The sequence below is a fragment of the Brassica napus genome, chromosome C3 (genome assembly GCF_020379485.1).
Source record: "Brassica napus cultivar Da-Ae chromosome C3, Da-Ae, whole genome shotgun sequence".
Taxonomy (NCBI): domain Eukaryota; kingdom Viridiplantae; phylum Streptophyta; class Magnoliopsida; order Brassicales; family Brassicaceae; genus Brassica; species Brassica napus.
This window is the reverse complement of record NC_063446.1, coordinates 51,114,468-51,141,733: the sequence shown is the minus strand read 5'-3', so window position 1 is coordinate 51,141,733 and position 27,266 is coordinate 51,114,468. Positions and strand designations below refer to the sequence as shown.

The 27,266-nt window shown below is 36.8% G+C and overlaps 2 protein-coding genes and 1 non-coding gene across 4 annotated transcripts; 2 read left to right on the top strand and 1 right to left on the bottom strand.

Moving 5' to 3' along the window:
- Positions 1-11,380: 11,380 nt before the first annotated feature.
- LOC106430334 (glutathione S-transferase T3-like) lies at positions 11,381-11,911 on the top strand. Its single transcript, XM_013871120.2, has one exon. The coding sequence runs from the start codon at positions 11,381-11,383 to the stop codon at positions 11,909-11,911; it is 531 nt and encodes a 176-aa protein (XP_013726574.1).
- Positions 11,912-22,097: 10,186 nt separating this feature from the next.
- On the top strand, positions 22,098-25,504 carry LOC106430324 (histone deacetylase 9). Of its 2 annotated transcripts, none has more exons than XM_013871114.3 (15): positions 22,098-22,330; positions 22,739-22,851; positions 22,937-23,054; positions 23,123-23,197; positions 23,272-23,491; positions 23,571-23,634; positions 23,716-23,808; positions 23,896-24,004; positions 24,112-24,161; positions 24,256-24,346; positions 24,443-24,513; positions 24,620-24,718; positions 24,800-24,866; positions 24,971-25,069; positions 25,366-25,504. In XM_013871114.3, exons 1-14 carry the CDS (start codon positions 22,294-22,296, stop codon positions 25,042-25,044), a joined length of 1,281 nt encoding a protein of 426 aa, XP_013726568.1. In that variant the 5' UTR covers positions 22,098-22,293; the 3' UTR covers positions 25,045-25,069; positions 25,366-25,504. The 2 variants fall into 2 exon arrangements, with proteins under 2 accessions (XP_013726568.1, XP_048607535.1); XM_048751578.1 differs by having other exon boundaries at positions 24,971-25,071; positions 25,370-25,504.
- A 556-nt stretch (positions 25,505-26,060) lies between these two features.
- Positions 26,061-26,152, bottom strand: LOC125584896. The gene has a single exon (XR_007321802.1). It is a non-coding gene; the product is annotated as a small nucleolar RNA R72 (small nucleolar RNA).
- Positions 26,153-27,266: the final 1,114 nt, after the last annotated feature.

Below are 27,266 nucleotides of genomic sequence, written 5' to 3'. Positions count from 1 at the left end.
TACTGTCTCAACCTCATCTTCTTCAAGTATTTACAATATTGCCACTGCAATGAATAGTGGCAACAACCTTGTACGAACTGTTTGGAGCTTTTATTGCCCTTTAATGCACATAAATCTCTTTACACTCTCTCTGTTTCAATTGTTATGAACTAAAAACAACATTTCTTTCACTTTCTCTCTATATTCATCCAAAAAACTCAAGCTTTTGATTCAAAATATGGGCTATGGTTGACAGAGCCATATTTCTTTCGTTTTGACTTACGGTTGCTTTCGTTTGAGGTTCTGGGTGGTTGGAGAAGACCTTGTGTGCAAACAAAGTCATCTCACCTAGTTTAAGGTACGAATTTGAATTTTTTTTCAAGATCTGTTCGCGTAGAAGACTTACTAGTAAGTCATCTGGTCAAACGGACGACTTAAATTAAGTCGTCCAGCTTTGTTTGTTAAAAAAAAACACTCCAGACGACTTATATATACGTCGTCTACGAGAAACGGGCTAGTTTTGCATTTGACCGAATCGTGTCAGATCTTTGACTATTTCTGGACGACTTATAATTCAGTCGTCTCTGGGAAAGTTAAAATTTCAATATTTTATGAAAACTTGACGACTTACGTGTAAGTCGTCCTAGGTTAGTTTTGTAATTGAAAAATAAAACTTCATAATTTAACTTTAACCAGACGACTTAATATAAAGTCGTCCCTCCAGAAGACTTAATTTAAAGTCGTCCGGGGAAAGCAAAGTCGTCCAGAATTTTTCCCAATTTTCTGGTCAAACCTTGCTTATCCCGGACGACCTTAAATTAAGTCGTTTAGCTGGACGACTTTCATCTAAGTCGTCTGGAGAAAGTTAAATTTCAAGTTTTATTTTTCAATTACAAAACTAACCTAGGACGACTTACACGTAAGTCGTCAAGTTTTCATAAAATATTGAAATTTTAACTTTCCTAGAGACGACTGAATTATAAGTCGTCCAGAAATAGTCAAAGATCTGACACGATTCGGTCAAATGCAAAACTAGCCCGTTTCTCGTAGACGACTTATATATAAGTCGTCTGAAGTTTTTTTTTTAACAAACAAAGCCGGACGACTTAGAATTAAGTCGTCCCTTTTAATTTTCAATTGCAAAAGTGACCTCTTTAGACGACTTACCTTTAAGTCTTCTGGACGACTTAATGCTAAGTCGTCTGCGGCAATGTTTATTGAACTTCTTCATTTTCTCTATGTTTACTAATGTGTTTTATTTTGAATATTTGCAGATGATTTTTCAGTTACATGCAGTGTATGGAGAATGGTTGTTGAGAGATTTCCGTTGGGATTTTGTGGTTGATGATCTCAAAGGAGCAAGATTGTTTTTATTGAATGAAGATTCAACACATGCTGAACTTGTTGCAATGGCTCAAGAAGATTATAACCTGGACATGAGAACAGTGAGTGTGGAGATTAGCTACTCATTACCAGCAGAAATGATGATGGCTCCAGGCAGTCTTCCCATTCATGTTACAAGTGATAGACAAGTTCGAAACTTGCTGGAGATACTCAAAACCCATAGAGTATGTCTTTGTGTATCAAGCCGCAGCAAGGTCGAAATGGTTTCAGAGAAAAGGGATATTGATGAAGCTGGTGAATGGGAAAAAGATGTTGGTGATAATGATGAAGCTGGTGAATGGGAAGAAGATGTTGGTGATGATGATGAAGCTGGTGAATGGGAAGAAGATGTTGGTGATGATGATGAAGCTGATGAATGTTTTGAAGATGTTGGTGATAATGAGGAGGAGGAAAATGGGGAGGAGGATGCTGATAATTCTATTGTTGGTGAAACGGATCAGAATGGTGGGGATTACAGTCTTTATGGAAAGGTTCCAGATGAGGACGAGGAAGATGATGATAATATTTGTTTTGAAGAAATCCAAAAGACTTATGCTAAGACAAATGCTATTGAAGGAGGAAAATCGAATGGTACCAGTATCTATGTCAACCAGAGTTTTGTTAGCAAGGGTGCACTGCTTTCAGAGCTGCGGTTGGCAGCAGTGAGGGGTAAGTTTTCTTTCAGATTATACAAATCAACGAAAACTCTCGTTGTGGCAACATGTCCGGTTAGCTATTGTGGATGGAAGGTCAGAGCGAGTGTCAAACATGGGACAAACACGTTTTGGGTAACAAAGTATGTGGAAAAACATTTATGCTCAGCGGGAGACCGAATCGCTCAGCGGAGACACTGTACTCCGAAGTATGTAGGTAGTCTTTTCATTGATCGTGTTGGAATCATTGATGGGATAACTCCGCAGCATATCACTGATGCAATGAGGAACATGTTTGGCATGGCGCTTGATTACACCACTTCATACAGAGCACTGTTATATGCACAAAGATTGGTGAGAGGATCAGCAGAAGAAGGGTATTCGCGTCTGGCATCATATCTCGAGCAAATCTCCATTGCAAATCCTGATTCTATCACGGCGATAGAACTTGATTCTATGAAAAGATTTAAGTATCTATTTCTCTCTTTTGGAGCTTCTATCAAAGGTTTTAAGTATCAGAGAAGGGTCATTGTGGTGGATGGAACTCACCTAAGTGGAAAGTATGGAGGAACTATGTTAGTTGCAGCCGCACAAGATGGCAATTTTCAGATATTCCCATTGGCTTTTGGGATCGTGGATGAGGAAGATATACCTTCTTGGGAATGGTTTTTCACAAAATTGGCTAGTTGTATATCTCATGACAAGCCTCTGGTGATAGTCTCCGACCGGCACAAGGCCATTAAAAGTGCGTGTGATAAGGTGTTTCCTTGGGCAACCCGAGGAATATGTTATTATCACCTTCAAGATAACATTGTCAAAAAGTTTAAAGGGAAACATCTCATGTACTTGGTGAAAGGGGCTGCTTATGCTCACACGGTTTACGATTTTGACCGGTACATGGCTGAGATACGGAGTGCAAACCCGGAACTTGCAACGTATTTGGAGAAAGCCGACGTCAGGCTATGGTCAAGGGTTTATTGTAAGGGGAACAGGTTCAACATAAAAACAAGCAACATTGCTGAATCTATTAATTCCGCACTGAAGCGAGCAAGAGGATTTCCGATTACGTTCCTGCTGGAGTTCATAAGGCAGAAGTTAGGAAAATGGTATTGGAAAAGGAGACAAGATGCTTTGAGTCTCACAACTGAACATAGCGGGGGTGTTGAATACTTGCTTGCTGTTCGAGAAGAGATAGCGGGTACGATGACGGTCGAACCAATTGATGGATGGCATTTCTTTGTCAAAGGTGGCAAAATGGACTGTGTGGTTGATTTGGAACATGCAAAGTGTGATTGTGGTGTCTATGGAGTGGAGAAAATACCTTGCTCTCATGCTATAGCTGCTGGAATACATGCTGGTTTGCATATCTCCACACTTGTATGTCCACTGTACTCAAAGAATTATCTGTATGCAGGATACTCAGAGAATATATATCCTATCGTGTCACAACATATTGAGGAACGAGAATGCTTTCCTCCAGAACTAAAGCGTGGTCGGGGGAGACCGAAGAAATCAAGATGGCAATCTTGGTTGGAGCTATCTAGGATGAGAGGACACAAACCCAGGAAGAAACACAGGGCACGGAGATGCTCAAACTGCAAGGAAACTGGCCATACGAAACCACAATGTACACAACCAGTTGACTAGTTGTCCAGACGACCTAAATTTAAGTCGTCCAGTCTTGATTACCCGTCCAGACGACTAAATTTTTAGTCGTCCAGTGTATTTTATTTTTAGACGACCTTCTACTAAGTCGTCTAGTGTATTTTATTTTTAGACGACCTTCTACTAAGTCGTCCAGTGTATTTTATTTTTAGACGACCTTCTACTATCCCTTCAAGTGTATTTTATTTTTAGACTACCTTCTACTATCCCTTCAAGTCGTCCAAACCTTCTAGACGACTTATTTGTAAGTCGTCCAGTTGGAAAACCTTCCAGACGACTTATAATAAGTCGTCCAAACCTTCTAGACGACTTATTTGTAAGTCGTCCAGTTGGAAAACCTTCCAGACGACTTATAATAAGTCGTCCAAACCTTCTAGACGACTTATTTGTAAGTCGTCCAGTTGGAAAACCTTCCAGACGACTTATTTGTAAGTCGTCCAGTTGGAAAACCTTCCAGACGACTTATTTCTTCCAGACAACTTATATCATGTTCAAATACAAAAATCATGTTAAAAAATCATGTTCAAATACAAAAATCATGTTAAAAAATCATGTTCAAATACAAAAATCATGTTAAAAAATCATGTTCAAATACAAATCTAATCATACATGCCCACGAACTTATCACCATCCACATTTTCTTTCAGATGCTGATCAACAAGCTCCTTCCATATATCCACCGCCATATTATCCCTCATTTTCTTCGCGTTGCACCTAGCAAAGTCTTTAGGGTCAAAGGAGCCCCCGAGCGCATGACATTCAATGTACTTTACAGTGTACACGCCACAATCACCATTGTTGGCCGTGGGTACACCTTTCAGCGGTCTCTCATATGTGTATGGCTCCAACCCGTATTTGACCCGCATTTCGTCGGTGGCTGCGCACTCAACAAGCAGATAAGGGACCATCTGGAGAAAAGGCTCCATTATCGCATCCCATGCGTCTGGTACACTAGATGAAGGTATGCTGTCCCAGACGACTATGTGCCTCTTAGGGATCGATATCCAAATAGCAACCCAATGCTTGTCGTCCAAGTTCACTGGCGCATAGATATCATCAATGTCCTCCCCCCACTTCTTGTTTGATTGGCAAAATGAAGGTATTGATCCGTCATAAAAATACGACGCCCCACCAGGTAGAACTCTTCCTAAACCTTTGTGATCAGGTTCCGATGTTTTGAAGAGCTGATACTGCTCTCTCCAAGACTGAGAAAAGTTGTGATCCAGGAAGCACATTCGCTCGCTCCTGAAAGCTTGTGGGTTCTCCTGATACCTCTGCCTTAGCACATTAATCCAAGCATCTATATGCTGCATATTAAATATAACAAGTTAGAAGTTACCAGACGAAGACGACTTATATTTAAGTCGTCTACGTGGTCGTCCAAGTAGACGACTTTCCAGACGATTTATCTTTAAGTCGTCTGGAAAGTAGTCTACTTGGACGACTTTGTAGACGACTTAAATCGTGTGCAGAAGACTTACGCAGTCTTCCAGCCATCCTCTGGCTGTCCGGAGGAAGTGGTACCACCTTGTTGGTGATGTACGTGGTTTGTCCTCGATCTTAGTTAAATAATGACTGCAAACAAAAAAGCAATCAGTTTTGGACGACTAAATCAAGCTATTATGGGTAAAGCAATCACTTACGGATCAGTTTTCAACCAATCAGCGAGTTCCTTCAACTTTTCTTTGTTTACTGGCGGAAATGGATTATAGGCTGCCACTTTATCTTTTTTTTTCTCTGCCATATAAGGAGATCTCACAGTAGGAGCAGGTTTCTTCGCTCGTTTACTCTTTGCACGCTTGTCCAATACAACCAGGCTCGGTTGTGAAACTGGATCGCTTGGCTCGGTGGAAGCGAGGCTCGGTTGTTGATCTGTGGAAGCGAGGCTCGGTTGGTGATCGGTGGAAGTGACAGCAACAATCTCTTTGGAGGTGACACCATCTGCTTTATTTACCGAGTTCGCCTCGGTTGCTGTATCCTCCGGCAACCATCTCTGCAATAAAAGTTGCACACAAGTTAACCCTGGACGACTTAAATAAAAGTTGTCTGGACGACTAGTTGACCCTGGACGACTTAAATAAAAGTTGTCTGGACGACTAGTTGACCCTGGACGACTTAAAATTAAGTCTTCCGTGGTCAACTAGTCGTCCAGACAACTTACGTTTAAGTCGTCCAGGGTCAACTAGTCGTCCAGACAACTTTTACAGTCGTCTGGACAACTAGTTAACCCTGGATTTGATACTAACATATTTGATTTGAGGAGGCTGTTTCTTTTGAGGAGGAGGCTGTTTCTTTTGAAGAGGAGGAGGCTGCTGCTGTTTCTTTTGAGGAGGAGGAGGCTGCTGTTTGGTTTGATGAGGAGGAGGCTGGTTACTAACCACGGTTTCATTGGCATGAGGGGTAGCCTGTTTGTTTCTACCCCCGGTTTCTTTGGCAAGAGGGGTAGGCTGTTTATCTTGAGGGGTAGCCTGATTGGTTAGAGGTGGAGGGGTAGCCTGATTGGTGACACCAACCTTCTTCTCCACAGCTTCCAATCTATCAGACAACTTCCTAAACTCCCTCATGCACTTATTAAACCCTTTTTTCATAGCCTCAGCTACGCCCTTGAACATAATTTCCAACTCCTCTCTGGTCACCCCTCTAGCCTCTTCTCTAGCCTCTTCTCTAGCCTCTTCAGGAGCCTCTTTACGAGCTTTCTTCCGAGGTCTTGGATTGTCTTCCTCCTCCTCCTCCTCCTCCAACACAACCATCTCTTTGGCCTTCTTCGATGGAGTCACAACCTTAGGTTTTGTATTGACCTTAGTACCAGTGACTTCCCAGCAATCCATGGTCCACTTCCACGGTCTCCGCTCATACATGACTTTAATGATGTTCTCCGCGGGCAGGTCCTCAACCTCAGAGTCCCATTTTGGCCACATTTCACTAATGTCCTTCTCAACAAAGTTGATCACGCGGGTCTGCAGTAAATAGAAGAATCGAGTTAGATATTTGAAAAAAAATACTAAATAGACGACTTAATTATAAGTCGTCTACTAAGTCGTCCAGCTGGAAGACCTTCCAGACGACTTATAATAAGTCGTCTAATAAGTCGTCCAGATGGAAGACTTTCCAGACGACTTAATTAAGTCGTCCGATAAGTCGTCCAGCTGGGAAGACTTTCCAGACGCCTTATTATAAGTCGTCTAATAAGTCGTCCAGATGGAAGACTTTCCAGACGACTAAATTAAGTCGTCCGATAAGTCGTCCAGCTGGGAAGACTTTCCAGACGACTTATTATAAGTCGTCCGATAAGTCGTCAAGCTGGACGACCTTCCAGACGACTTCCAGTCGTCTGCGCAGTCTTTTGGATTGAAGTAAATACCTGACTCAAGATAGCAGCTTTCATTGATCTGCGGCCTCTGCTGCCCTCGTAAGCCAGTATCGGTGGAGACGGACTGTCTGCTCTGGGACCACCAATACTAGCACCCAATTCCGGCATAGCTGTGTACGTCCAGACTTGAAGAACTTGTATAAACCCATCCACGGTGTAACAGCCAGCAATTTCTTTGTTCCACAAAGAGTCCATCAGCACCTTAAACGCGACTCTCCCCCATGGATAATTCTCAAACCGTTCTAAATCCATCACTAGCCTTGCCAGAGTAGATCGTGTAGCGGTTGAAAACTTTCTCCCTTCAATGAATCCAGTGAAGATGGAGAGGTACGCGAGCCGCTTGCGATCTTCCCTGGACCAATCCCCGCATCTCTTCAGTGCTGCTATTATCTGATCAGTAGTTGGCCCAGCTTCCAGATGAACTCCCAGCATCCCCCAGAAAGAAACCATCTCTGGGGTAACGTCACATTTTGGTGTCTCAAGGTCCTCGATGTACTCGCAGTTTAGACCAGTGAGGTTTTCAAACTCTAACAGTGAAAACCTCAAAGGTTCTGGACCAACGAGAGACCACATCTCATACTTCTTCTTAATGTCCAGCTTGAAACTGAGCATGTAGTGAACCAGCCTTGAAGCCCAACCAAATCCCTGCTCCTTGAACTTGATGAAAACTCCCAAACTCGACTCCTTGAGCTCTTCAAATTCGTCATCAGTAAGAGCTTTCCTAAGAGCAGTATGCAACTTGCTGTTATCCGTATGATACGAAATGCTATTGTGGGCTTCTGGCTCTTCCCCTGATGTGTATAACCTACGGGGGAGTTCTGGAATATCCATCCTTTTTGTCTGCAAAATAATCAAAGACAACAATATAAGTCCAGACGACTTAGTAGACGACTTATAATTAAGTCGTCTGGAAAGTCTTCCAAATGGACGACTTATATTTAAGTCATCTACTAAGTCGTCCAGTTGGAAGACAAAGCCGGACGACTTAAATTACTTACAAGTCTTCCAGTCGCAGAAGGAGTTGGAGTACTCGTCATTGCGGTTATAGATCTGAAAAAATAAACGTGAAACGGTGAGAATGAGTAAATTGATAGAGACAACGTTTTATGTTCATCTTTTCCTCGAGATTGATGACTTAGCGGCGTTAGGGTTTACAGAGAAACGGCGCTAAGGTTTACAGAGAAGAAGCGGCGGCGCTAGGGTTTAGAAGAAGCGGCGGCGCTAGTGTTTAGAGGAAGCGGCGGTGAGAACGTTGGTGACCACGGTGGCGAGGGCGACGGTTTGTTCGGAAATAGTGGAAGCGGCGGCGCTAGGGTTTAGAGGAATCGGCGGCGCTAGGGTTTAGAGGAATCGGCGGCGCTAGGGTTAGAAGAAGCTGCGGCGACAACGGTGAGAATGAAGTGAGATAGATAGCCGACGTTGAGAACGATGGTTTGTTCGGAAATCGTGGGAATTCGAAATCGCCTTTGAGAGAGAACTGTTAGGGTTTTGAGAGAGAACTGTTAGGGTTTCTGAATTTCGCGAAAAATGAAAAAAAAAAAAAAATCACCTTATATATTGGGTAAATAATCCGGTTAGCTTTAAAAGTACATTGGTAAACTTTAAGGTTTGGTCCGGTTTAGACGACTTATTCTGGCTGATAATGTACAACAGACGACTTAATATTTAGTCGTCTGTTTTCAGACGACAAAATATTAAGTCGTCCTAGACCCTAAAATGAACCCCTAAACTAAAATGACTAGATTAACTAACTAACCACGTTATAAAATCAAATTATACTTAAATAGTGTTTACTATACACAGAAATGAACACGCATAAGTAATTTTAAAAATTTTCAAAAACGGTTTTAATGCTTTCCAAAATCTAACCCTAAGAACACATACAATACTACAACATATGTTGATGAAACATAAACTAAAGAATATCATGACTCACTACTTTCACTCATCTATGCTGAAAACAATTGAAATTTGTTATATCTTAATTTATACCTCCTAAGACATATGTTAATTACATAATTCCCATTTTTCACTTATCAAAATATTTTTTACAAAATTTTTAAATTATGTTTAAGACTAACTGTCCAGACGACTTTCAGTTAAGTCGTCTGGACGACTTATTTTCAAGTCGTCTAAACAGACGACTTGCGAGGGGTAGAAACGTAAAAAAAATTCCGTTTTTTTGTTTGGTCACAAGGGGATAGTTGTAATTTCAATAGCCTTTTAGGTTACTTTTGCGTTTGACCCAAGTTGGGGTATTGTTTTGGGTTTGACTCCAAGTTTTGAGTCACACTTGGCAATTCTCCCTTTAAATTGCCAGTGATATCCTTCGACCTTCATGACACATCTCTCAATCGAATACTAGCCTTTTCAGACTCCAATATCTTCGTCCCCTGAACCTTGCAGGTTGCAATCTTCGAGGTGAGATTCCAGCGTTAATATTCAATCGGAACCTTCTAAGACCATAATTATCGCCGTATCTTATTAAGGATTTTTAGTTAAATGAGCAATTAAAGAAAATGAAAAATGGGAATTATCATAACTACTGTATCTTAATTAGAAGACAGAAGACACGGTTCTTGTTTGCCACGCGTCGCCTTGATATTACTTTTGGGAGGAGAAAACGAGGGGACCAAAGATCAGTTTCAACTCCTCGACGAAGTCAAGGAAATTGTTGGTTCCTCTCCTCCTCGAGCACGAATCAAATCTACGGCAGCTCTCCTACTCGACGACGAATGAAATCGATGGTTGCTCTCCTTCTCGAGGAGGAATCAAATCGACGGCTGCTCTCCAACTCGAAGACGAATCAAATCAGCGGTGGCGCTCTTCCCGGATGGTGAATCAAATCATCTGTGGCTCTCTTCCTCTAGCACGAATCAAATCATCGGTGGCTCTGTTCCTCGACGAGGAATCATATCATCGGTGGCCCTTTGTCTCGAAGACGAATCATATCAGAGGTAAAGCTATGGAATTTTTTTTAAATGTTTGAATCCTTCAATTAGCTCAGTCGAATCGAAAGGTTTTTGCATGTGCTCGTCTTGTTCGTCTCGCATGTTTTGTTACTTCAAACTCAATGTCTGTTACTTCAAAACTTTGACACACTTTGATATTGGTTCAATGATCATCATGTCTATTAACTTGGCATATGTTTCTGTGTTTCGGTCTTAATATAGATAGCAATGGTGTACAAGCTTGGAAGGTGTTAGAAGATCTGAACAATCATATTGACATTGTGTTAACCGAGGTACTCATGCCTTACTTATCTTATCTTGAAGGTGTTAGAAGCACTTTCTGTAGTAGTTACACACGCTTTGTTGATTCTTCTCAAGCTTCTGGTTCTGTTGGTGAAGTAGATGCTTTAAACTACATTCCCCTATGAGTTTCTTTTTGTTTGTTTGTTTGTTGCAGTGATGTCATCTCATGACTCAATGGGCCTGATCTTTAAATGCTATCAAAGGGATCAAACCTTCAAGATAGAAGAGAACCTTCAAGACATGAGCAAGGCTGGTCATAAACAAGCACGAGAAGAGCAATACAGGTAATGCATTTCTCTTTGCTCTGTTAATTGATTAAAGTCTTTCGATTCTGGTTATGGGTGAACCTCGGTAATAAATGGTGCTGGTTAGTGTTAGGTAATGGTTGAATTTCGGTAATTAATGTTCTGGTTAGAGATAGATTATGGTTGAAGCTCGGTAATAAATAGATAGGAATCGATGTAGTTGTTCTGATGAATGTTTTAGCTTTGTGTCATGTCTTTATGGTTGTGATGAATGTTTTAGCTTTGTGTCATGTCTTTATGGTTGCTCTTCTCTACCCTCTATTAAACACGTCTCCTTCTTCTCTTCTTTATCATCTTTCAAAAATTGTTCATCACTTACAAAAATTGTTCATCTCTTCCGAGTTCTCTTTCTTATCCTCCTGTAATAAGAATTGTTCTTCTCGCCCCCTCTTCTTTAAAATTGCTCGGTATGGATACACACCCATCAAATTTTGTTGACCTTCTCAATAGTCAACCCACAATTGTGTTTGGTTTAGGAGAAGATAGTGTCCAAATTCCTTCAGCACGAGTTCCTCTTTTCGGCACTCAACGAAGTCAAGATTCAAACTTTGGTGCCACTCCTGCATAGCGTAGAGAAAGAAGAACATGGACGCATATAGATGATGTAGTGCTCATCTCTGCTTGGTTAAACACCAGCAAAGATCCCTTAGTAGGAAATGAGCAACGATCTGTTGCTTTTTGGAAAAGAATTGCCGCTTACTTTGCGGCAAGTCCGAAAATTGCAGTGGGTGAACACAGGGAGCCCGGTACTGTAAGAAACGTTGGCACAAGATGAATGATCTGGTTGGCAAGTTCTGTGGCGCGTATGAAGCTGCCACCAGAGAGAGAAGTAGTGGCCAAAACGAGAATGATGTTCTCAAGCTAGCTCATGAGATCTTCTTCAACAGCTACAACAAGAAATTTATGCTTGAACATGCGTGGAAGGAGATTCGAAACGATCAGAAATTGTGTGACCTGTCCAGTTCTAAAGCGGAGAGAAGCTCTAAAAGGAGAAGGTGCGATGAAGGTGCACAATCCTCAACCTCTCACGCCTCTGAAACCAACATTGGTGAAGCTGATCAATCAACCATTTGGCCCCCGGGTGTTAAGGCAGCAAAGGGGCTTGGTAAGAAGACGCATGCATCGGGGAAGGCACTGGCTGAGTTTCAGAGTATGTGGGACATCAAGAAGGAGGATCTGGTTATGAAAGAAAGGCTGACAAAAATGAAGCTACTTGATAGGTTAATTGCAAAACCAGAACCACTTGCTGAGGGTGAAGAAGCTCCGAAGAACAAGCTAATTAATGAGTTTTTGTCTAATTAGGTCAAGTGAAAGTTAATGTTGTCGCATTATTTCAAATCTAAGCCTAAGTTCAAATCTAAGTTTGAAGGCGTGTAGTCTTATGTTTGTGTAATCTTGTATTCTCTGTCTCAGCTTCTTGTGGTTGTTATGTGACTGTGGTTCTTAATTATATAAATGCATAATTTGGTGTTCTCTGTCTCTGCTTCTTGTCTTGGTTATTGGTGATATAAAGACTGGTTATTAATCATATAAATGCTTGTTTCAGGTCAAAAAGTCCCAGTGGAGGAAGCACAGTGTCAAACAGACTCACGGACAAGCCCAGTGATCTTCTCGTGTGTGGTAGTGAAGTTTGTGGTCTTGTCGTGTTTGTTTTTATTTGTCACGGAATGTTTGTGGTCTTGTCATGTTTGTTGTTATGTGTCACGGAAGGTTAGTATTCATGTGGAACAGACTTGATATGTCGTGTTTGTTGTTATGTATCACGGACTTGATCACAAGTCATCTTCTCAATTCTCGTACAATTATATAAAGTCATCTTCTCGTCTCTCATTCTCTATGTACCAAACAATTTAAAGACATCTTCTCTTCTCTCATTCTCTACGTACCAAGCAATTTAAAGACATCTTCTCTTCTCAACTTTTCTATATAAAGTCATCTTCTGTTCTTCTATTTCTCTACATTTTCTTCACAGATTTTAAACACAAACTTATCAAAAATCATTGGCATCTGCTTCTCATAACACTTTTGAGGGATCAGATGATGAATATTTTGATCAATATTTCGATCAACATTTTGATAAAACATTCAAAAATTTTACCATTGATTATGATAATCAAGAAGAAGCAAGGAAAACAAGGAAAAAAAAATTCATATCGAAAGGAATCGTGAAGAAGGCGATATAAGTTTATGGAATGATTATATCAGTGAAACTCCAACATACACTGAAAATTTATTCCATCGACGATTTAGAATGAACAAGCCATTGTTCATGCACATTGTCGATCGACTCTCCAATGAAGTTAAATTCTTTCAACAAAAGAAAGATGCTCTCGGAAGGCTTAGTCTCTCTCCACTTCAAAAGTGTACAGCAGCCATTCGTGTGTTGGCATATGGTTATGCGGCTGATGCTGTTGACGAGTACCTCCGACTCGGTTCAACTACTACCCGGGCATGTGTGGAAAATTTTGTCGAAGGAATAATATATTTATTCGGCGATGAGTACCTAAGAAGACCAACACCGGCTGATCTTCAACGGCTACTTGATATTGGTGAGCATCGTGGTTTTCCCGGGATGATAGGAAGCATCGATTGTATGCATTGGGAGTGGAAGAATTGTCCCACCGCTTGGAAAGGGCAATATTCATGTGGTTCGGGAAAATCCACAATTGTTTTAGAGGCGGTTGCTTCGTATAATTTATGGATATGACATGCGTTTTTTGGACCTCAAGGTACCTTAAATGATATCAATGTTTTTGATCGCTCACCTGTTTTTGATGACATAATAAAAGGTCTAGCTCCGCAAGTCACTTTCTTTGTCAATGGAAGAGAGTATCATTTGGCTTACTATCTCACCGACGGTATTTATCCAAAATGGGCAACTTTTATCCAATCTATTCTAATACCACAAGGACTGAAAGCGATTTTATTTGCTCAGCAAAAAGAAGCTGTCCGAAAAGATGTCGAGCGTGCTTTTGGAGTCTTGCAACCTCGTTTTGCCATTGTTAAAAACCCAGCACTTTTTTGAGATAAAGCCAAAATTGGGAAGATTATGAGAGCATGTATCATACTCCATAATATGAAAGTAGAAGACGAACAAAATGGATATACTCAATTTGATGTTTCAGAGTTCCAACATGGAGAAGACACCGGAAGTTCACATGTCGATCTCAGTTTTTCTACAGATATGCCTACAAATATCGCCAATATGATGGGTGTTCGAACTAAAATTCGTGATAGACAAATGCATCAACAACTGAAAGATGATTTGGTTGAACATATGTGGCGTAAATTTGGACGTGATGGAGACAACTTTTGAGCTCAGTTTTTTTTTCCGATTAATTCTCAATTATTGTACTCATCTTTGTTTTTATGTTTTTTTTTAAATCTATGTTTTAAATGTTATCTTTTAATATGTTTTATTTGATAAATAAATTTCTCTTTAATTAAAAAATGTTTAATATTTTTTTAATTAAGAACCCCTAAATAAGAGACTACCATTGGAGGTTCAAAATCATGGTGTTTCTTAAGTAAGGTTCTTAATTGCTTTTAATTACTAAATTTAATGATTAAGATACCCAAATGGGTATTTGGGTTAAACATGCTCTAAGAGCATGTTTATTGCAGGTCTCTTAGATTGGAGTTTTTAGCGTAATATAAGCTACAGTCTCTTAGCTTTTAACTAAAAAAGCTAAGAGACATCTCTTATATCTCTTATTTAAGAGACGTCTCTTAGCTTTTTTTAGTTAAAAGCTAAGAGAGCATATCTTATATTATGCTAAAAGATCCAACTTAAGAAACCTACAATAAACATGCTCTAAGCTATTTTAGTCTCGAGTATAACTATCTCATAGAAGAAACACAATTAAAACAAAATAAATGAATGTGTATCTCACATTAATATCAAAACCGAAAAATTACATGTATGTTTAAAAATAATAATATTAACTGAATTAACTGGGTTAATTTTGATTAAAGCTTTCTAATACCCAAATAAACTAAACCAAACTAAATTCAAACCGATTTTAAATTTAAACCGAACTAAACCCTAATCTAAAGAAATACTAAGTATATGCCCATTTATTTACTTTGTAAATTATATTAACCATTTAATCTGGAAGCTTATGTTTATAGGCTTATTCTAATGAATACACTAGTCCATTTATTTACTTATAAATTATTTTACTAATATGATCTATTAATATGCTAATTGAGCTTCAATACATTAGACTATATATATATACCAAAATGGTATAATAGTGAAATTATATGAAAAATAAAATAAGAGCTTCACCATTATAACAAATAATATATTCTATATATGGGTTCCTATATATTATTTTTAATTTATATTCCAAATTCTAACAATGTATAAATACATTCATACAAAAAATCAATTAAAGAAATTTAATATAGAACACTTAAAATTAAGACGTATATACAATAAAAATGTTATGTGTAAACATATCATATAAAACATATATATAATATAGTAAATGTTATATATCAATAACATTAAAAATATATACTACTCATTTTTTTGAAAAAGAATTGACAGCCGCGCAGACGCGCGGATCAAAAGCTAGTATTTACTAAACTCAAATACAAAAGAAAATATAGTTTGTTTTAAAATCACAGCTGTAAGCGAATAGAGTGCTTTGAAATCACGTATAGTGAAGACATCCCCTTTTATTATTTGGGGAGCACTCTTCTTAATAAACATTAGATTCATGTGTGATTAACACAATTGCTATTGCTTAGGTGTCATTATAAGAGTCTTTCTCACATTTCTCTTTTAAAAAGACCTCCATTGCCTAGACAAATTACATGTAATGTCATTACACATTAAAACTAGATAGTAATTATACTATATGTTTTTTTTTCTTATATGCGTTTGCAGTTTTTTTCATTTGTATGCATATTCATACAGGAATAGCATTATAACATTTTTTAATATCCTAGACGTAGCTACATTTCTCAGATGTGCACGAAGATAATGTTATCAAAGCCTCGACTTATTCTCATTTTCTCATATGTGTATATGCAAACACAAAGCGGTTTTTTTCCTTTGTATGCATATTCATATAAGAAAAGCATTATAACATTTTTTTTAATATCCTAGACGTAACATATATATATATATATATATAATAAACATTTATAATCATATTAACTATGACAAAACTTATATGATGCAAGTAAATAAATGGGGAATCAACCCTAGAATCTAAATAAATGGGGGATTTTATGTCGTCTTTGAATATCGTCAGCCAATAATATTGGTTTCCCATATTTACTTGATTCCTTTTGCTAATTTTACATTTGACCGTATTTTATGCAATAGACAAAATATAGGAAACTAATATACGCACATCGACATAACGCAATCCGGTTTCGATTAATATAAGAAAGTTACTAATAATTTATACAAAATTTTGATGACCAATTAAAAGTTATACACGAAATTTTAGTGATTTTTTTGCCATGAATCTCACGATAGAATATATTTGATTGACTCAATTCTTGTGGCCTAAACCCATCATTTATGACTATATATATCATACTACACTTTAATCTACGGTATCACAACCTACAAGTTTCAAAACTAGCAAAGAAAATGAGTGCCATGAATTTCATTTCTAACTTGAAGCCAGAGAAGGCTATGTGGAAAATTAAGATGAAAGTCATAAGACTTTGGAAGCAGTACTAGGCTGCCGGTGGAGAGACCATTGAAATGGTTTTGGTAGATTCAAAAGTTAAGTTCTTGATAGTTTATATATTGTTTAAAGCTTAGACATATTATGTTTTTCAGCTAATGCTTTCGTTTGTTTTCTTTTTGAAGGGAGATAAAATCTATACATCGATTAAAAAGGATTTGGTTTCACAGTTTGATATTTTACTGAGACAAGGAACTTCTATGCTTATGTTTAACTTTTCCATGACACCCTTTTGTGGTTCAATCGGAGAACCAACCATCCTTATAAGATTGGATTTCTTCCTACCACCCGTGTTCGAATATGTGAAGATCTCTCGGATCATCTCTGGGTTCCAGGGAAGAGTTCTGAAGACACTAATTGGTGCAGTTGTGGTTTTTCGGGTTTTTGTTTTTTGAATTGTTTCCTTCTAATTTGTTCCTTTTATATTTTATTATTACATTGCTTATGTTTCGTTTTATCTTATATTCAGAATTTATATTATGAAAGCAATAATTTTATTGTCTATGTTTCGTTTTATCTTAAATTCATAACTTATTTTATAAGTCTTTGCTTACGCTTATAGATTTGTTTACACAAACTATAATTCAATTACACCTAACCAATAACACAATTTTTTTAAAAAAATTTGAAGCGTACCATATATAAACATGCATAATTTCGTGACATCTTTCATTATATAACATGTATTATTTGTGACTACAACTTTTACTTTTTCAATATCTATAAATTAAAAGTTATAATCTCTTTTAGTCCATTAACTCTGCGCAGAACACGGGTTACCACCTAGTATTCCTTTATTTTCAGTGTAAACAATTAAAAAAGTTTCTTAATCCAGTTGTTTTACAAAATCGTGAAATCATCTAGGTTATGATTATACATTTGACAAAATATTTTCTTTTTAATCTTTTTTTTGAAACATATCCACTTAGTAGTTAGTACACCTAATTATTTTTCCATATATATACTACTGTCTAACGACACACTGCAGCACATTTGACAACTTTCTCAGCAAAAATGAAAGCAACACAAAAAATCTCATACCTTTTAGAAATCAAACCTTACAAAACCAACTGGTACATTCAAGTGAAAAAGATCCAACCTGGAAGTAATCCAACGCAAATTTTGGTGAAAATCTTGAAATAAATTTTGCTGACAAAAAGGTAAACATGTCAAAATATCGTCAATGATAAGATTTGCTTTAATCCTGTAAATTTAATCTCATAAAATATATTATCTAAAAATAATTATATATTAAATATAAATTATATAACTAACCTTTAATTCATGTATTATTTACAAAATATTCTATTAGAAAACTTTGAAATTTTAAAATTCATTAAAAATATTAGTATTTTTTGTCATCAACTTATAAAGACTCATACTGACTCTGTGAACCAAACCGGGAGATCTTGATCCATGTGAACGACGAAAGACGGTTTGCTTCCTGACACTGCGTGCTAGGCTATCCGCCTTTGTATTTTGCGTCCTTAGTACATAGATAATCTCTGATTGGAGGAAACTTTCTTTCAGGACCTTAATATCTTCAACATAATATGCAAAAGCTGGTCATTCTTCTGGTTCTGAAACCATCTTCGCCAATTGAGAAAAATCTGTTACAAACGTAACCTGAAATTGACGTAAGTTTCTCATGCATTCTATTGCCCAAAGTAGTGTTTCCATCCCCGCAGGAAGAGGAGAGAGACTAGCCCGAACATTCATTGCCCCCATCAGCCCATCAAATCCTTCTAAAGTATTGAGCCAACCCTGTCCGGAGAAAATATCATTCTCTTTCCACGAACCATCTTTGAAACACCATCTTCCTGGAATTGATGGTAGAGTCGTAACCTCTATGTGTGGTATGTTCCTCAGTTCGTTCAATATATGTGCCTCAGTCCAAAGTGTTGATTTTGTTTCTGCCAAATTAAGCGTGTTCCTATGATCAATATCCAGATTACTAAACACTTTATTATTCCTTCATTTCCAAATATACCATAGTATCCATGCAGATTGATGATCATCCATCTGCGGAAAAACTCTCCAGAAGAGATGATCAATGTTTGTGAAGAGAGAGCTTGTTGGGAAAATATTGGATTTGATGGTATCTTTGAGAAAACCCAAACCTGAAGTGATGGATGACATTAAAAACACATGGTTTATCCATTCTTCGCCGGCTCCGCATCATGCACAACATATATCCTCATGTATCCCCCGCGCTTGCAGATTCGTCTTGACTGTTATACACCTCATCACCAATTGCCATAAAATGTTATATCTTTGGTGGACACCGTATTTTCCAGCAGAACGCCTTCAATACATCAACTGTGGGTCCAAACATTAATGGTGGTTTTTCCCTATCTGGATAAATCCGTTCTACCTGATATCCTAATTTAACCGTATGTTTTCCATTGTTTGTGAAATACCATTCATCCCTATCTACCATTGATATACCATGGATTTGACCCACTTTTACCCATGGTTTATAAGTGTTTTAACTACTAATTATTATATTATAGTCTATTTAGCATATTTATAGGATCATGAGTGATTTGGAGGAAAGTGATGATTTTGGAGCATTTTGGAGATATTTGGAGTAAGCACCCGAGATGACCATCGGTCGACATTGAGGAAGAATAATAGATCGATGTTCACATCATATCATCGATCGATAGCGAAGCGCGCAGAAAGCCCGTTTGGTCTCAGCCGACTTAGAGCCCAAGTCTTCACCTATTTACAAGATTACTCCTGATGAGTTTTACCCTAACTATATAAGCTTTGCCAACATGTTAGAGGCAAAGTGTGCTTTCTTGTTTTACTGATTTCACAGCAAAGGTTTTCTAGGATTTTTAGTAGATTGGAGAGAAGATCCAAAGAGATTTGTGATTGGAACTCCATTGATATCTATCTATCTATTTATCTATGCAGTTTTTATACCTTATTTCTGTTATGAATTGCTTGGCCATGTCTGAGTAGTTATCTTGTTAGATTTTAGATTTTTAAATAGTTATGAGGGATTAGCCCCAACTATAGATTGTTAAGGTGTGATATTCATCTTTAGGATTGTCATTAATGCATGTTTCTAGATTAGCTACCTAGAACTTGCCCTATGAGTTGTAAACATAAGCGATAGCTTGCATCTCACCCTGAATCCATCCTAACTGAGCTAAGATTGCTAGAGTAGGCGAGAGCTGATCTAGAAAGCTTAATGAGCATATTCAATCCGCGCATTAAAGCTTGACCAAGAGCGTCGATCGATATTTCAATCGAATAATCGGTCGACGTTTCAACAAGTGTATCGATCGATATTCCTATAGAATAATCGATCGCCACTGGTCAATAGACAAACCTAGAAAGCGAAAGCCTAATGGTTTGTTATTAAGTGTTAAGCTCTATAATGTCATGCATACAACTTATTAGGCATCTGTAGGATTATAATCTTGATTACCTGAATAAAAACCCTAAGTCTACCTATTTCCATTTAAGTACCAAAACCTCAATCAATCAATCGAGCAATTACTTGTTCACAAACCTGCAACTATACATTTAAATCATTAAACAACCTAGCTTAACAAATCTGATTAGATTTATTAGGTTCCCTAGCTCTCTGTGGATTCGATCCCTAAGTACTACAACTGAACCTCTTATTTGAGAGAGTAATTCACTCCTTAGGGTAATTTGAGTGATATCAACCATCTGAGTTCTGCTCAGTAGTATGCTTTCGATAATTTTCACATCCTGTGGGTCCACCAAAGCATGGAGTGCCTGCGAATTCCAAGTTTGCGAAGTAGAATCAATGAAAGAATCCACTGTGAGGTCCGAGTAATAATTGTGTTAGTTTTTATTAGTTGGTCTCGGGCGAGTGGTTGGGAGCCATAGATCGTTCCATATAGATATAGATGATCTTAATCCCACCCTTTTGATTAGTCATTTGCTTACCAAAGATCTAGCAGATATGATACTCCGCCAGCCATTAGACGGAGAATACAAACGAATCGGTTCCAGGAGTGAGGCATTCCTGTAATACCGACCTTTGAAAACTTAAGAAAATAAAGTGTTTGGCTTCTCTATCAGGCACCATAACTGTTTACCAAGCATTGCTGTATTGAAATCAGTGATGTCTTTGAAACCCAACCTCCTTCATCCTAATTTACAAATATTTTGTCCCATGATTTCCAGTGCATGTCTCATGTGCTTCCCCCTGGACTCCACCAGAATTGTGCTACTGTGATCGTCAGTTTTTTTTTGCGGTTGCCTTAGGTAAACGATAGCAAGACATCACATGATTTGGTAATGCCGTAACCACTGATTTAATGATCAGTTTCTTTCCTCCTTTTGTGAAAAACTTAAAAGTCCAACCGTTGACCCTATTATTTAGCAGATCCTGCACAAAGCTAAAAACTTGTATCTTGGAGCCCCCAAGATTCTCAGGTAAACCTAGGTGTGATCCCATTCCTCCAAAATTCTGGATGCCCAAAATATCTCGTAACTCCTGTCTGGTAGATTCTTCAATTTTGTGTCCAAATTGAATCGAAGACTTATCAAAATTTATGAGTTGACCTGATATTACCTCATATTCCTTTAAGATTCTGAGAATGGTTTGACACTCTTATTTTTGAGCTTTACAAAAGAAGAGGCTATTATCCGCAAAAAAGCAAATGAGATATCGATGAAAATATTAGTAAAAATCAATTTTAATAAAAAATTTATTGTTTATTTACAGTTATAACAAAAAAATTGAAATATATAAAGCAATTTACCAAAAATTTCAAATATTCTTTATAAAATAATGCATTAATTTAGTAACAAAAAGATTCAAAAGTCTTATAATCTTTCAAACTCAAAAATAGTTGTATAATTTTCAAATATTTCTTGACTAGTATACAATTTTGAAAATAAATATTCCAAACTCATAATGATAATATTACAAATTTTACAAAAAAAATAATATGATATATGCTAAAGTATAATTTTTGAAATGCAACACGAAAAACAGACTATATTGTAAAAATTACAATAGTATAATATTTTGAATCTTAATTTAATAACAAAAATCAGAAAACTCAATACTATAACATCAAAAAGCATCATATATCTATAAAAGTTACTAAAATAGTTTTATAGATGCTACTAATACTATGCATAAAATTTAATATAATAATAGAGCTTAACAACTTAAACAAAATAATGTATTTACTTATAAAATCCTACAATATAATAAAATGATAGATGCTAAAGTATATATATTTTAAATACAATATGAAAACATAAATTATCCTAAACAAATATCATTTCTATAGTATAACAAAATAAATTATTAAAATGTATTGTATGCAAATTGTAGAAATTAAAAAAAAAAGACATATTTTATACGTAATTCTCTATTTGATTATTTCATATTATGAATTTATTGTACCCAACTCAAAAAGATATTAGTATATGATAATAATTAATAACAAAATTTAATATATACAACAAATCATTATATAAATGTCGAATAAAAAACTTAAAACAATAAGATTATATAGTTATACAATATATAATACTAAAATGTAAATCATATATTTAAAACGTTTACGATAATATTCAAATTATAATTTATAAAATGAGAAAATAGCTGCACCGTACGGGTCAATTCTAGTTTTTAGATTAAATGTGATATTGATTTTTTTTTACAACAATTTTGATATTGATAAGGTTTTGATTTTGGATTCAACCGATGAAACGGTACTGGCCTTGGTTTAAAAACAGAAGAGTCAACCGGTTAATCATACATATAAATGACGTCATGAGCCATGTCATTACAACCCCTAAGCGCTGCCGTTTAATATTGGACCCTCCTCCCTCCTCCTCTCCCTAGTTGCGCTTCGATTCAGTCGTCTCCACTCTTCTCCGAGGAATCGTCTCACATCTATTGAAGCCATAATTGTTGTTAACAGGTCGATCTCGGTTGTAGTTTTTTTTTTCTTAGAAGAGATGCGGTCCAAGGACAAAATCTCCTACTTTTACGATGGTTCGTATATCCTTCTCTCTTTCCCTCCCTTTTGTCTTTGTTCGTCAACAGTATCACCACACATTCGAAAGGTTGAATCTTTCACGTTGAATTTCAACAATTAGGTCGAAAATTCTCGGAGTGGTTTAGTTTTCTTGTAAATTTTTGTTTGATGTAAAGAAAGGGTTTTATGTGGATTTTCTGATTTTTGATTTCTTGGTTCTTGATTGAGCCAACCCAAGAATCCTTAAAAGTACTGAAGAAGAAGACTCTAGTACCGGCGAACTTGTCTTCTTTGGTTGTTTATGGCTAAGTCTCTATTATATATTTAGCTCAAATATGGAATATTGTAACTTTCTATGAGCTGTAGCTATGTTCCATGTGCATATGCTGTTTTAAAGATTTGTGATTTGTTTTTCTGTGTTGCAGGAGATGTAGGGAGCGTTTATTTTGGTCCGAATCACCCAATGAAACCTCACAGGCTTTGTATGACCCATCATCTTATCCTTGCATATGGCCTCCATAGCAAGATGGAAGTTTATGTTCGTCTCTCTCATCTTTCTTGTCTCTTCATCCTTTACTCCTTTTGCTTAGAATCGCACTGTTCATCTTGTTTATATTCCTTAGCGTCCACACAAGGCATACCCTATCGAGATGGCCCAGTTCCATTCTCCAGACTATGTCGAGTTCCTGCAACGAATCAACCCAGAAAATAAGGATTTGTTTCCCAACGAAATGGCTAGATGTAAGTTTTGCGTCTCCTATTGCAGATTCATATGTTTAGCTGAAATTGGAATCTCACTTTTATTGCAGATAATTTAGGAGAGGATTGTCCTGTCTTTGAGGATATGTTCGAGTTTTGTCAAATTTATGCGGGTGCAACCATAGGTAAAAGTGTCATTGTATGTTTGCTTGTCACTTGAGAGATTTAGAGTTACTGAACAACTACTTTTGTGCTACAGATGCTGCACGCAGATTAAACAACAAACTCTGTGACATTGCGATAAACTGGGCGGGCGGGTTGCACCATGCTAAAAAATGCGATGCATCTGGTTTTTGTTACATCAACGATCTCGTACTAGGAATCCTCGAGCTGTTGAAACACCATCCTCGTGTGCTCTACATTGATATAGACGTTCACCACGGTGATGGAGTTGAAGAGGCTTTTTACTTTACTGACAGGTACGCTCCTAACACGACAACTTTGTTGTTGAAATTTTTTTTTATCATATAAACTGATATCGAGATTTTGTTACGGCAGAGTGATGACTGTTAGTTTTCACAAGTTTGGGGATAAGTTCTTTCCAGGGACCGGCGATGTTAAGGTGCTTTGATTTCTGTGAGGAATGTTTTTCTGATGTGTTTGGATGTATTAGTCATTTGTGATGTATTTTTCTTTGATAAAGGAAATAGGAGAAAGGGAAGGGAAGTTTTACGCCATAAATGTTCCGCTCAGGGATGGGATTGATGACAGTAGTTTCAACCGTCTGTTCAGGGCAGTAAGTTCTTTAAGCCAGAAACAATCGAAGTTCTCGAATGCTTCTTATGTTTTTGTGTGTTTTGATCTTTTTTTTTTTTTTTTGTAGATAATTTCAAAGGTGGTTGAGATATATCAGCCAGGTGCAATAGTACTTCAGTGTGGAGCAGATTCACTAGCAAGGGATCGACTAGGATGCTTTAATCTCTCTATTGATGGTGCTCTTTCTTCTTGTAATCAAAAACCTCTCTTTTGTTTTTTCTATCTCATTGACTCTTTCACTTGGTTCTGAACGACTAGGTTTTGGGTTTCTATATATATGCAGGACATGCTGAATGTGTTAAATTCGTCAAGAAATTCAATATTCCTTTGCTGGTAAATCTATCTATTTACCTTTCTTGGCTTGGCTTATATATAGAGAGAGAATTTAAGTTCCTTTATGATGAAGCTAGAGTTTTTGTTCATTTAGGTGACTGGAGGTGGAGGGTACACAAAGGAGAACGTAGCTCGGTGTTGGACCGTTGAGACTGGCATTCTTTTGGACACAGAACTTCCTAATGGTTAGTGAAGTTCTTTCATTCTTCTTTTTTTAATCTGGAGAAATGTTAGTAATCTTTTTGGCTGAGGGTTTAGTTTTTTATTTTATTTTATTACAGAGATTCCTGATAATGATTATATAAAGTATTTTGGGCCGGATTATTCATTGAAGATTCCTGGTGGTCACATTGTAAGTGTCTCTCTTATAGTATGCTTTATTTAGTTATACAAAATCTACTGAGCATGGTTTGTGTGTGTGCTGCTTAAAAAATAAATATATTTTTTTTTTAAAACAGGAGAATCTAAATACGAAATCGTATATCAGTACGATAAAAGCACAGATTTTGGATAATTTGAGATACATCCAGCACGCTCCAAGCGTGCAGATGCAGGAGGTAAACTCGGATCATCATTATCAAAAAAGAATATCTGGCAGGTTCAAAAACTGATTCACTGTCTTTTTAAAAACCTGGCAGGTTCCACCGGATTTCTACATACCGGATTTTGATGAAGACGAACGAAATCCAGATGTGCGTGTGGACCGTAAGTATCATCAAACAAACTACTAAATCAAATCTCCACAAATGTTTCATCATTTTAATCAGCAATTGATGCGAATATTGGAAACATAATGTGATCTGTTCCAGAGCGTTCGCGGGATAAGCAGATTCAGAGGGACGATGAATATTTCGATGGTGACAAGGATAACGATGCGTCGTAGCATAGATTATTATTAGCGCAGAAGACTAAAGTCCTGTTCGTTTCATAGTCGCCGCGTCCGGCGGCTGCGTAAAAAAAAAGCTCTGTGATGGAGACAACAATAACAAAGCCGTAGACGCAGAAAACCCAAATCAGTCGCTAATACATTGCCATAGACACAGAAACTTAGACGCTGATGACGCTGATTTCTTCCGCGTTCGTTATATTAGCTGGTAGTTGTCGCCGCGACTGGAAATCAGTGATTAGTGCTTCTCCGGTGCCGTATGTTTCTGTCATTAAAGGCTTAATTTTTTGACGCAACCGCTGGAGTAAACGAACATGGCTTAAGACAAAACCAAAGTTGTGTTTGGGAGATTTGTTATAAACTTATAATGATAACATTTTAACGGCTTGTAGAAAATTCTATTTATCTGGGCACCAAAACCCACTCATGATTCTTAAATCGTTCGTCTTTTCTTCAAGAGTCCTTTCCTTTCTATGCTCTCATACTATTTCGTCTCGATAAGTGTTGTGATTAACTTCTAATTGGTTTTTTAAAACTTTAACGTCATATTCTCTAAAAATATGTGTTTATTTATTTATAAATTAAGATTTAATCAAAGACGGCATATGTAAAAACAGTTTTAGTTTGAGGGAATTGTGATGATTCGTCCAGCTTCTTCATCTATGGTCTTTTTGTTTATGAAGGGAGTATATTTAAGTTGATCAGTGTACACTAACTCCTGTAATAATTTCTATAACTAAATTTTCAAGCGTGAAAGCGCATAATTCTGCAGAAATAAACTTTTTCAAGTATAAATCTACTTTTTACATGATTGATAAGGAACAAATTCGCCTATAGATGCTAGGGTTAACCAAAAAGATTGATCTGAAACGCATCCGACTTGTAAGGACCACAGTGCCTAACAATGAAACTTTTAGAGTTAACAACAGGAATCGTTTAAATTAGCTCATCTGTTGAATTCATCTAAGAAAAATAAAATAGAAGTAGAAAGATGGCAACGGAATCTAATCAATATGCATCAGAGTCATGGAAGTTTATGATTTCCAACACCGCTCAAGGATTTTGAGCTTCTTTTTATCAAATGGGATTAACTCATCATTTGCAACAAAAGTAGTACTAGATATATACGAAATCAGTTAAATCGATCAACGCCGAAATCAGTGCTGCCGATTAGGGAAAAAAAGAATTAAAAACTGAAAAACATGCTGTATAAATAAACAAATAAAACAGACAGCGAGTTAAAGAAATGGTTTCCTGGTGCTAGGGTGGATTATCGGGGGCTGCCAAGTAGGCCTCATATATTTATATTATACACGGAAGGTGAACGCTAAAACCTAGGTTTTAAAACTAATCACGGTTAAGACAGTGTTAACCATGGTTAAGTTGGCGATATCATTCTCTTCTTTTTCATACCAACGTGGACCAATAACAAGACATTAGCACAATCCTAAGAGATTGAACTAAACAGAAATAGTCAAAACGAAAATGAATATTTGCGGCATTTGGTTATTTTTAAATCATAAGAACCAAATCTTTGAACAAAAAAAAAAAAAGAGAACCAAATCAAAACGGGTTTTTCTGTAACCGAACCTTATCTAATTGAACAAATCGAAATTTTAATATCTTTATCATCAATACTATTAATTCAGAAACTCTTTTATGAAATTACCCCTGTTCTTCCTTGGTATATTACTTTTTGTGCTATCAAATTAGCTTCAAAAACTAAATCTCATTAATGGTAGTTTAGGAAAACAAAAAAACTACCACCTACTCTACCACAAATCTCGTCATTTAACTATATTTGTAACGATAACTAAGTTAAAGCCAATTAGGTCTTTACTATTTATTAAGATTTCAATACTAATTATAATTTTTACGTATATGGCAAGATAATAAGTTTCCATCATTAAATAAACATGTTTCAACTAATTAACACATGACATGTTATATCTAAATATTTCTCTTTGTTGTGAAAGGAACTTATACATGATTAGATTAATAGATGTTTCTACGAAAAGATCTACAAAAAAAATTGTTGAACATTTTATATCTCTAACGAAACCCTATTTTGATATTGAGTTTTTTTTTTTGAATAATCAACATATTAAATATTTGGATGTGGAGGTTTCATATTTATATTTTCTTAAATTAGAAAATTACTTACTCAAAATAGAAAACCACCACATCGAATATTTTGGCAATGTGTACATAAAAAGAAT